The sequence below is a fragment of the Schistocerca piceifrons genome, chromosome 3 (assembly GCF_021461385.2).
Source record: "Schistocerca piceifrons isolate TAMUIC-IGC-003096 chromosome 3, iqSchPice1.1, whole genome shotgun sequence".
Lineage (NCBI taxonomy): Eukaryota > Metazoa > Arthropoda > Insecta > Orthoptera > Acrididae > Schistocerca > Schistocerca piceifrons.
Window position 1 is genome coordinate 723,365,288 of NC_060140.1, and position 12,313 is coordinate 723,377,600.

At 41.2% G+C, this 12,313-nt stretch overlaps 1 protein-coding gene across 1 annotated transcript in view; it reads right to left on the reverse strand.

The window, feature by feature from the left end:
• The window catches only part of LOC124787690 (putative protein tag-53), a 295,671-nt gene that overhangs the window by 256,460 nt on the left and 26,898 nt on the right, over nucleotides 1–12,313 (reverse strand). Inside the window, exon 4 of the mRNA XM_047254518.1 lies at nucleotides 6,075–6,268. Coding sequence (XP_047110474.1) covers nucleotides 6,075–6,268 — 194 coding nt within the window. The remainder of the gene's footprint in view (nucleotides 1–6,074; nucleotides 6,269–12,313) is intronic.

Below are 12,313 nucleotides of genomic sequence, written 5' to 3' on the forward strand. Positions count from 1 at the left end.
GCCTACAAAAAGGTGATCAATCGCACAAATACGGTGAGAGATGTTGAGGAGTGTTGTGCAATGCCAAACACATTAAGTCAAAGCAGGTTACTCTGCAATGTCAGTCTAAAATAGTGAATCTGAAGACTCTTGAAACTGCAATAGAGTTGTGTACGAACATGAAGTTTTGTCACACTGGAGCTAACAGTTGAAGTTGAAGATTTTTATAATACAACACCATACCTTGTAAATGGAGTAATTGCAACACAGTGGTGTAATGCTGATTCATGAGGCTTTAAACACACATAGCTACTTTTTTGATCTGTTATGGTCTTAAAAATATACAGGACACATGCTGTAAGCAGTAGTTCATGATGGAGTGTTAAACTCTGACTTGCATATAACACTACCCACGAGCTAGTCACTGTCTAATGGAATCAATATCAAACACCAATATTTAACACCTAGTCCCACACTGATGTTTGCCTTATTGTAGAATGGATTAAGTACAAGAACATCACAAACTTTCGCAAATACTGAACAGTGTCCACACGCAGACAAGAAAAATAAAGAATAAAAAAATTACTGGATTTTTCCCAGACTTCCCAGTTAAAAATATACTTTTTGTTAGATGAAAATACACTATACCCTGGTACAAGTACATTGTTTTCTGTATTAAGTGAAAATACACTTTCCCTCACAGATGAACAACTTATCATTCCTTTGAATGGTGGAGGTTTCGTGCCGGCCGGAGTGGCCGAGCGGTTCTAGGCGCTACAGTCTGGAGCCGAGCGACCGCTACGGTCGCAGGTTCGAATCCTGTCTCGGGCATGGATGTGTGTGATGTCCTTAGGTTAGTTAGGTTTAATTAGTTCTAAGTTCTAGGCGACTGATGACCTCAGAAGTTAAGTTGCATAGTGCTCAGAGTCATTTGAACCATTTTTGAAGGTTTCGTACACTAGCACAGAACTTCCCAGAACTTTAGGAAACAAAATCCAGCAAAAAAACAATGTGTTTCGAAATGATGTTTGATGTGTGGCAACATTTACAGTGCATATTTTCGCATTATGAAAGTGTAAACAGGAATTCCACCAAATACAGCACAGAAACTTCTGATGCACTGAAATTGCGATTCTGATGTGCTTTTGTCACCCAATCACAGCTCGTCACAAGATCTCACCAACCAATGACAGCAGACATTCAGAGCATAGGACATATGAGGTAGTCAGCCAATAGCAACGTCACTGTTAGGTAGTTCAAACACACAACAAACAGGAATAGTTAATGGCTTACATTAATATAAACATACAGCATAGCTACAGGAAAGCTAAGTTTTCACATATAATATTGGCCATTAATAATTTTCTGCTGTTTTTTTCTGAGGGAGTGGTTAGACAGGATCTTAAGAACATAGCTTAAATTGCAGCAGCCGAATATTTCTCACAAGCACAACCATAAATTATCTGCTGTATACTGAACATTTTGAGGGTTACATGGCTGAATATATGAAGTAAAATAAATATGAAAATCTAGCCTTGAAACTTGGTCTCTTTTAGCAATTGTTACCCTTTAAGATATACCGAACACAAATGTGCTAGTGAAATATTAAATAATGGCAATAAATGGCTTGTCTTCTTTGACTGAAATTTTTCTATCTGGCTGGTCCTCAGTGTTAAGTTTTGAATGAAACTAATACTCCATGATTTAAGAAATAATTCATCTTGCATAAAAGGAAATTTACTTTGAAAGTAACGCTTCTCGAACCATCATTCGCAGTATTTTCCCGTGACATGCTACAAATGTGAAACAATGTGACAACACACTCATCAAAACGAGGCCCACGAGAAAGACATATTGAAAGCAGATTACTGTTACGAAGTATTGCATAATCTTTGACACATTTTGCTGCTGGCAAATGCTTGTGTGTGCACTGTGTTCTGTTGTTATAAATTGTACATTTTCTTTGCAACTAAAGTTTTATTTTTATTCTCTTGTTTGTGTTTTACTGCTGTAGTATTATTCTTCAGTATTGGGCTAAATTAAAATTCTTTGTTCGAGTTATCTGTTCTAATCAATCAACATTACAACAATTTAACTGAAAATTAAAATTAGGAAAAATTCCCAGGTCTTTCCCTAATTTCTCCCAGATGAGAAAATTCCTGGGTTTTCACAGATTTCCCATTGTCCTGGGACATATACACCTAAGTACAGATCTAGTTACAGAGACTGTTTACACAAATCACTTTTAAAGGGTCAATGAATTACTTTAATCATGATCAACTACAATACACTCTCTCATACAAATGCAAGGCAAAAATTTTAAGGGCTGGAGAATGAACAGCATTTATATCAATTAAATTTTGTTATGTTGTTACATGTATTGCAGTAATGTACATCTAGTTTTAATGAGGCCACACTCCTCTTTGAGATGATCCTTGTGATGAACACCCCAAAATTAAATCCACAAACAGAATCATAAAGGATGCACACAATATGATATTTTAAGATTGACAGTTAAAGGTTGTACTTAGTAATTCAATCAATATAGCCAGGGACGGACCAAGATGTCATTTTACTGGCAGAACAGTTAGAAGATGCAACAGATCTACTAAAGATACTGCCTACATTACTCTTGTCAATTGTCTTTTGGAGTACTGCTACAGTGTGTGTGAGGGGACTTAATTCTGTCTGGCGAGAAATCACATATGGGGTTCCCCAAAGCCCAATCTTAGGTCCACTATTGTTCCTCATATATGTAAATGATCTTCCGCCTAATATACAACAAACAGAATTAGTTCTTTTTGCATATGACTACTGTAATCAATCCACGCATACACAGATAAACAGAAGAAATGGTAAACATAGTTCTTAAGTATCATTATCTGGTTTTCTGTGAATGGTCCCACCCCTCAATTTTAAAAAGACACATCGTATTCAGTTCTGCACAGGCAATACACCAACGATAAGTGTAACACATGGTGTGGAAATAATGGATAGGTTGAAAACTTCAAAATTCTTAGATGTCCGTATAGATGAGAATTTAGATTGGAAAAAAGCACATTTTGGAGCTGCAAAAACAACTTAGTTCTGCCACATTTGCTCTTAGAATCATTGAAAATTTTGGGAAGAGATAAAGCAATCAGTTGATATATTTTACCTTTTTTCATTCAATAATGTCATATGGAATTATGTTCTCAGGTAATGCCTCTTAAAATAAATAAATAAATAAATAAATAAACAAATACATAAATAAAAGTCTTGGTTGCCCAAAAACATGCTGTAAGAATAATATGTGGTGCTCATCCATGATCATCTTGTAGACATCTGTTTACGGAGTTGGGCATTGTGACTACTGCTTCATAGTATTTATTCCCTCACATAGTTTTCTGTTAATAAACTGCTACAGTTCAAAAGAGACAATGATATAAATACCAGAGGGAAAAATGACATTCATTACTTCACATTAAGATTGTCTTTAGCGCATAACGGACTACACAATGCTGCAACTGAAGTTTTTGATCACTTACCCAATGATACAAAACGTCTGATATACAGCAAAGTAAAATTTGAAAACAAGCTGAGAAAGTTTCTCCTTGACAACTCCTCCTATTCTGTAGAAAAATTTCTATTTTTGTAAACTGTAAAAAGTGGTGGGTAGGTATTACTAACTCACATCTGTATATCTTTTTTCTCATATAATAATAATAAAATGTCAGCTGCGAAACAAATCTCTTGGCAATAATTGGAGCATTTGAAAAAGAATTCAACTGGTTTTGTGTATTGATATGCTAGAGTGAAGGAGGCACTGTTCCAACACCAAATCATAAATAAAACAGCAATCACAGCGGTTGGTGTAAGCAGCCTTGCTCAGCAATAAGGAAGTTGATATTGCATGACAGAGGAATTGTGTTTTCTAGGATGGTAGAAGGTTACCTTCTTAAGGGTAAAACAATAACAGTGCATACTATTCAAGTCTACTGGATCCACAACTAGATGAGTAAGTAATTGAGAAGATGCCTGGAATATGAAAGGAGAAAAACATAATCTTTCATCAATATAATTAAAAGAACTTTGGCCACCAATAAACTGAAGGATATTGAATTACAATTGCGGGAAAATCCCCTCTATTCACCACATTTGGCATGTTTTGCCATCCATTTATTCCCACACTTACAAAAATTCTGACTGGGAAATCTTGTGTGTACAATTATGACATTACGACAGCTATAGATGTGTATTTTGCAGGTGATCTAGAACCTGCACGTCAAGGGTGGAATCAGTCCAATGGAAGAAAACTTTATTTAAAGTGCACCAACCAAAAACACAATTACCTTAAAAAAGATGTGTTGTGAATTAGAATGTCATCCACTGCTAGACAAAGAAATTTTCAGGTTTCTCTCACATATAGGGTGTGCATGAAGGTGTACAGCGTTTAGTTCTCTACCGAACAGACAATATTTGCAACCCTGCAACCGTTACAGAGAAGCAGAACATCACAAACGATGACATGTAACAGCACACATCACAATTTTTTTTTTTTTTATGAAGATTCTATGGCCCCATAATCTAAACATTTGCCAGTACCTCAAAACAACCACTGCCAATCTTTAAAGGGATATGGACTTCATGCACAGCATCTTCTGACATATTCATCCTCTGACATTCAGTACTACATGACATATCATGACTAGGTGACGAAATGACACACAATGTGTATTCTGAAGAATGTCACAAATGTTCTGTAACATAAGATAGTCACAGTATGGTTTCAGATTTATGATACTGGGCAACACTCCGCAATTTAGCAGTGATTAACCATTTTTATGAAATGTGGATATTATGGTATCAGCCAAAGATTGTGGCGCCACACCAAAGTCAGCAATGCACACTAATACCACAGGCATTAACATAGTCCTGCTGCAATCCGCAATAATGAATGGGAGAGACTGAAGAAGACATGCCCTCTGTCTCAGCACAGCAGTGCCCTCATACTGAAGTTAATATAGAGTCAAGCATGGAAGCACTCTGTTCCAGTTCATGACCTCAGCAGAAGCAACACCAAATAGGTTAAATACCACAGGATTTACTTTACAAGTATAATTAATATAGACAAAAGTTATTATGAGAAACAGAAAGTAGAACTAGGATTGCAACATAAATAGTGGTGAAAGAACAAGAGAAGAAGTGAAAACTAAACTACACAAGATGAAAAAAAGGCACACTTCGTGAGCTGATAACACAATGAAAGCATATGTTCTTCAGATAGAAGAGTTTACTTGCTACCAAAAATTTGCATGGAAGACCTACTTAAACTCTAAATTAATAAATTGCAAGACAATGAATGTGGACTAACATAGAAGAAACTTGGACCATTTGAAATGTGGTACTACAAAGAGCATTGAAAATTGGTGTACTGCTAAAAACACTACATAAGAGGCTCTGGAAAGTGGAAGGAAGGAAGGAAGGAAGGAACTCTCCTGCCAGAAAGAGTGACAGTGTGAAAATTGCTGAGGCATCCCTGTATAGTTAGTCTGTGGCTGGAATAAGTATCAGATGGGTAAAAGTACAGTAGCTGAAGATGATTAGAACATATGTGTGTGTGTGTGTGTGTGTGTGTGTGTGTGTGTGTGAGTGAGAGAGAGAGAGAGAGAGAGAGAGAGAGAGAGAGAGAGAGAGAGAGAGAGAGAGAGAGAAATCTCTATCTTGTTTGTGGCGATGCCCCTATGGTGATTTTCAATTCCCCATTTGTAGTTATCTTTATCAAGTTACAGCAGATCACTCCTCATGACAATAATTTCTATGTCTCTCTTTGTGAACAAGAATTATGGAACTAAACAAAATTACAAATGTATCTGTGTCAAGCAGCTGGTATGTCTACTGATACGAGAACAACCAGGGATCAACACAGATACTTTAATTTTGCACTATATCTGAGCAGATAGTAAAATTATCACCTCTGCTGTTACGAAAGTGACATATAGTGCATCTTAATTTTAGGAAGTAGTAAACACATACACACACATCCAAAGTTTACGCAGTACAATATAAATTTTCAAGTTTGTACTCAGTTAAGGGGACTAAATATGGTCTGTTACCCTTGAAGCCACGGTGACAGTCACAACGGTGAGACTCCATGTTGCACTCCCCATTGTCCCCGCAATTTCCTGGGCAAACTTCTATGTGGCATGCCTCACCCATATAGCTTGCATCACATGTACACACTCCATCTATACAAATACCGTGTCCTGAGCAATTCACTGCAGAAGATCTGCTAGGACAGGAGTTAAATCTGCAACAATTAAAATGGACACATTGAAATACAATCAGTGAAACTTTCAGTTCCAGTCCCATAATTAGTGCAAATGAAGCTAGGAAACTGGAAGGACAAGACTGTCACAAGAACTTAGAACCAGAGACCAGTTCTCCAGTCAGTCAGATTTCTGTCAAGTAGTCTTTCAACAACAATATGAAATCACCGGTTACTAACATACCAACTATAAGCTCATACACTTAAATTTTCCAAAATGACACATCATCAGCATGAAATGAATAAAAGCAGTGGCTAAATCATTGGTATGATTTCACTGACAAGTGTGAGTACTGGCTTCAATAATTCATGCATTTGCAAGAAAAATCTGTTGGTGACTGGTTGTCTATGATGTACTAACTGTGGTGGTAAATTCCTTTGGAATAGAACAGGACAATAAGCATTAATTTCAAATTTGATTTGTTCATTGGAGCATTATTTTGTCAACCAGATTTGGAAAAATATGACTAAAACCTGTTTTTTTTTGTCTCTAGATAGTAGTCGGCAGATACAGCATACTTAGTCTCATTCATACCAATATGAGGATGTGCTGAAAACTATATAAAAATAATAGAAAAACTCCATAAACATATGGGGAAAAATATCTATAGGATTTAAAAATAAAATTCAACTATTAGACAATCAAAGACAAAACATGCAAAATTATAATCACATCTCAACTCCCATGACATATAGTATGTATTATATTATTATGTATCCTCTATAGGACCACTGATGTTGACTGGTTGGTTGGCTTGCTTGTTTAAAAGGGGGGGGGGGGGGGGGAGGGGGACCAAACTATAAGGTCATTGGTCCATTGTTCTGAGTAAAAGGAAAGAAGAAAACAAAGACGACGTACGGCACAATAACAGGAGAAAGGAAGAACCAGAAGAATGACAGAACGACAACAAACACTACAATGGACAAAACAGGACAAGAAAACCACAGAGAGGCACAAGAAACAGGGAGAAGAGATTAAAAACAAGAAAGCAGATTACCATGGCTGGCTGACCATGAGAACAAAAAAGGAGAAGCCAACCACTCTGCAACACATTAAAACCTTCATCCTAAAAGTCTTGGGGTGGAGGACACTGAGGGACAAAAGACAGGCGCTAAAACTCAGATCAAATGATAAAACCCAACCTCATGAATAAAAAATAAAACTAAAGCTGCTGGTGAGGCAGGTTGCCCAACCCTGAAGGCAGGGTGCTGCAAAAGTTAAAAGTCCACCGTAAAGTGGCTAAAAGTGAGCAGTCCAGCAAGAGGTGGATGACTGTCATTTGGGAGCCACAGCGACATTGAGGTTGGCCCTCGCGACAGAGGAGATAACCATGTGTGAGCCATGTATGGCCAATGCAGAACTGACAAAGGACAACTGATTCCCTGCAAGAAGCCTGCATGGAAGACTTCCTCACATTCGCAGTCTCCTTAATGACACACAGTCTGTTGTGCATACTGTTATGCCACTCTGTCTCCCAAAGCTGAAAAACCTTACGGCATAAGACAGAACACAGGTCAGTTTCAGAGTTACCATACCTCCAGGAGCAATTTCCGCATAGCCTGTTTGGCCAGACAGTCGGCAAGTTCGTTGCCTGGGATTCCAATGTGTCCTGGGATCCACACAAACACCACTGAGCGACTGGGCTGTTCCAGGGCAGAGACGGACTCCTGGATGTTTGCTACCAAAGGATGGCGAGGGTAGCACAGGTCGATACCTTGTAAGCTGATCAGTGAGTCAGAACAGAGAAGAAACGACTCACCAGAAGAGGAACGGATGTACTGATATGCACAAGATACGGCCACAAGCTCTGCAGTGAATACACTGCAGCCAACAGGCAAGGAATGCTCTTCAATATGGTCTCTGTGGACACAGGCGAAGCCAACATTACCATCAGCTATCAAGCCGTCAGTGTAAACAACTTCAGAGCCCTGGAACACATTAAGAATCAAAAGGGAGTGACAGCGGAGAGCGGCAGGGTTAACAGAGTCCTTAGGGCAATGCAAAAGGTCCAGATGAAGCTTCAGCCAAGGTGTACACCATGGAGGTGTACGTGAGTGGACCTCAAGTAGCGGTGGTAAAGGGAAGGACTCCAGTTTGGAGAGAAGGGATTGCACGCAAACCGCAATCGTGACCCCTGACCTGGGCCGCCGATGCTGGAGATGAACTGCCTCGGGTCGGAAAAGGAGACGGTAATTCAGACGCTTAGGCGAACTACGTGTGCAACATAACTGGCGAGCAGTTGTGCACGTCGGATCCGCAATCGAGGGACTCTGACTTCCACCAGGACACTGGTCACCAGACTTGTTCTAAAAGCTCCTGTCACTAGGCAGATGCCACAGTGGTGCACTGGGTTGAGTAAACGTAGCACTGAGGGCGCCACCGAACCATAAACCAGACTCCCATAGTGAAGGCGGGATTGAACAGACTCTGTAGAGTTGCAGCAGCGTAGAGCGATCTGCACCCCAGTTGGTGTTGCTCACACAGTGAAAGGCATTGAGGTGTCGCCAGCACTTCCACTTAAGCTCACGAAGGTGAGGTACCCAAGTCAATCAGGTGTCAAAAACCAGTCCTAAGAATTGGTATGTCTCTACTACAGTGAGTGGATCATCATTAAGGTAAAGTTCTGGTTCCGGATGAACGGTACAACACCGACAGAAGTGCATGACACACCACTTTGCGGCTAAAAACTGCAAGCTGTCGGCTAGAGCCCATGACTGCACCTTGTGAATGGCTCCCTGTAGGTGCTGTTCTAGAGAACGAGGAGCAATAAGAAATGCAGAAGTCATCCACATACAGAGTAGGGGAGACAAACGGCCCTACAGCTGCTGCTAGTCATTAACGGCCACTAAAAATAGAGATACACTCAATATGGAGCCCTGCAGAATACCATTCTCCTGAGTAAGGGGAGGAACTATGGGAAGCATCGATCTGGACACTGAACGTATGGAGCAACAGGAAGTTTTGAATAAAAATCGGCAGTGGACCCTGGAGACGCTACTCATACAATGTCGCAAGGATATGAAGTCGCCAGGTCATGTTGTATGCTTTACGCAAGTCAAAAAATATGGCAACCAGGTGTTGGCGTCTGGAAAAGGCTGCTTGGATGACAGACTCGAAGGACATAAGATTATCATTGGTAGAGCGACCCTGGAGGAAGCCGCCCTGACATGGAGCCAGTAGGCCAGATGACTCCAGGATCCAACCCAACCGCCAACACACCATACGTTCCAGCAGCTTACGGAGAACATTGGTGAGGCTGATGGGCCAATAGTTACCCAACTCAAGTAGATTTTTACCGGATTTTAGCACTGGAATGATGGTGTTCTCCAGGCATTGAGATGGAAAGATGCCACCGCACCAGATCTGGTTGAAGATGACAAGGAGATTTTGCTTGTAGTCAGACGAAAGATGTTTAATCATCTGACTGTGGATCCGATTCGGCCCAGGAGCTGTGTCGGGGCAATGTGCAAGGGCACTGAGAAGATCCCACTCTTGAAAGGGGGCGTTATACGGTTCACTGTGGCATGTAGTGAACGAGAGGATTTTCCTTTCCGTCCGCCATTTGAGGGTGCGAAAGGCTGGGTGATAGTCCTCCAATGTAGAGGCTGGAGCATACTGCTCAGCAAAGTACTCAGCAATCGCGTCTGTGTCTGTAGAGAGCACACCACTGATGTTAATGACAGGGACACCTGTTGGGGTCTGGTACCCAAAAAGATGTCTGATCTTCATCCAGACTTGGGAAGGTGGCATATGGCACCCAATGGTCAACATGGACCTCCCCTGTTTCTGTCGTTTTATAAGCAGGCGAACGCAAGCATGGAGTCGCTTAAAGGCTATTAGGTGCTCTAGGGAAGGGTGCCGCTTTTATTGCTGTAGAGCTCGTTGACACTCTGTAATTGCTTCAGCGACACCAGCGATCACCAACAGACTGTCTTTCACCGGGGGCACCCTAAAGAACAAGGGATCATGTTTTCCACCGCAGAAACGATCGTTTTAGTCACCTGCTCAACCACGACATTGATGTTACTGTGTGGGGGAGATTTAACGGTGACAGCAGAGGTGAATGTTTCCCAGTCTGCCTTGTTTAAAGCCCATCTGTTTAAGTGTCCATGGGCATGACGCCGGGGGGAGTGATAGGAATATGGGGAACTGGTCACTACCATACAGGTCATCATGTGCTCTCCAGTGGATAGATGGGAGAAGGCCTGGGCTGCAAATTGACAAATCAATGGCCGAGTAACTACCATGAGCCACAATAAAATGTGTGGGGGACACAGTAAACAGGGTGTTACAAATAGGTACGGCCAAACTTTCAGGAAACATTCCTCACACACAAATAAAGAAAAGATGTAATGTGGACATGTGTCCGGAAATGCTTAATTTCCATGTTAGAGCTCATTTTAGTTTCGTCAGTATGTACTGTACTTCCTTGATTCACCGCCAGTTGGCCCAATTGAAGGAAGGTAATGTTGACTTCGGTGCTTATGTTGAGATGCGACTCACTGCTCTACAGTACTAGCATCAAGCACATCAGTATGTAGCATCAACAGGTTAGTGTTCATCACGAACGTGGTTTTGCAGTCAGTGCAATGTTTACAAATGCGGAGTTGGATTAGCACGGGGCAATAGCCGTGGCGTGGTAATTTGTATCGAGACAGATTTCCAGAACGAAGGTGTCCCGATAGGAAGACATTCGAAGCAATTGATCGGCGTCTTAGGGAGCACGGAACATTCCAGTATGACTCGCAACTGGGGAAGACCTAGAACGAAAAGGACACCTGCACTGGACGAGGCAATTCTTCGTGCAGTTGACGATAACCCTAATGTCAGCGTCAGAGAAGTTGCTGCTGTACAAGGTAACGTTGACCACGTCACTGTATGGAGAGTGCTACGGGAGAACCAGTTGTTTCCGTACCATATACAGCGTGTGCAGGCATTATCAGCAGCTGATTGGCCTCCACGGGTACACTTCTGCGAATGGCTCATCCAACAATGTGTTAATCCTCATTTCAGTGCAAATGTTCTCTTTACGGATGAGGCTTCATTCCAACGTGATCAAATTTTAAATTTTCACAATCAACATGTGTGGGCTGTCGAGAATCCGCACGCAATTGTGCAATCACGTCATCAACACATATTTTCTGTGAACGTTTGGGCAGGCATTGTTGGTGATGTCTTGATTGGGCCCAATGTTCTTCCACCTATGCTCAATGAGGCACGTTATCATGATTTCATACGGGATACTCTACCTAAGCTGCTAGAACATGTGCCTTTACAAGTACGACACAACATGTGGTTCATGCACGATGGAGCTCATGCACATTTCAGTCGAAGTGTTCGTACGCTTCTCAACAACAGATTCGGTGACCGATGGATTGGTAGAGGCGGACCAATTCCATGGTCTCCACACTCTCCTGACCTCAGCCCTCTTGACTTTCATGTATGGAGGCATTTGATAGCTCTTATCTACGCAACCCTGGAGCCAAATGTAGAGACTCTTCATGCTCGTATTGTGGACGGCTGTGATACAATACGCCATTCTCCAGGGCTGCATCAGCACATCAGGGATTCCATGCGACGGAGGGTGGATTCATGTATCCTCGCTAACGGAGGACATTTTGAACATTTCCTGTAACGAAGTGTTTGAAGTCACACTGGTACGTTCTGTTGCTGTGTGTTTCCATTCCATGATTAATGTTATTTGAAAAGAAGTAATAAAATGAGCTCTAACATGGAAAGTAAGTGTTTCCGGACACATGTCCACATAACATATTTTCTTTCTTTGTGTGTGAGGAATGTTTCCTGAAAGTTTGACCATACCTTTTTGTAACACCCTGTATAAGAGGCAGAGGTCAAGTTAGGACAGTAAATTTTCAGCATCTCTGCCATGGCCAGTAAGCACGGTGTTACCCCACAAGGCATTATGGGCATTAAAATCTCTCAAAAGTAGGAAAGGTTTAGGGAGTTGATCAATCAGTGCAGCCAATTCGTTCAGGGGTAAAGCACCATCTGAAGGGAGATATACG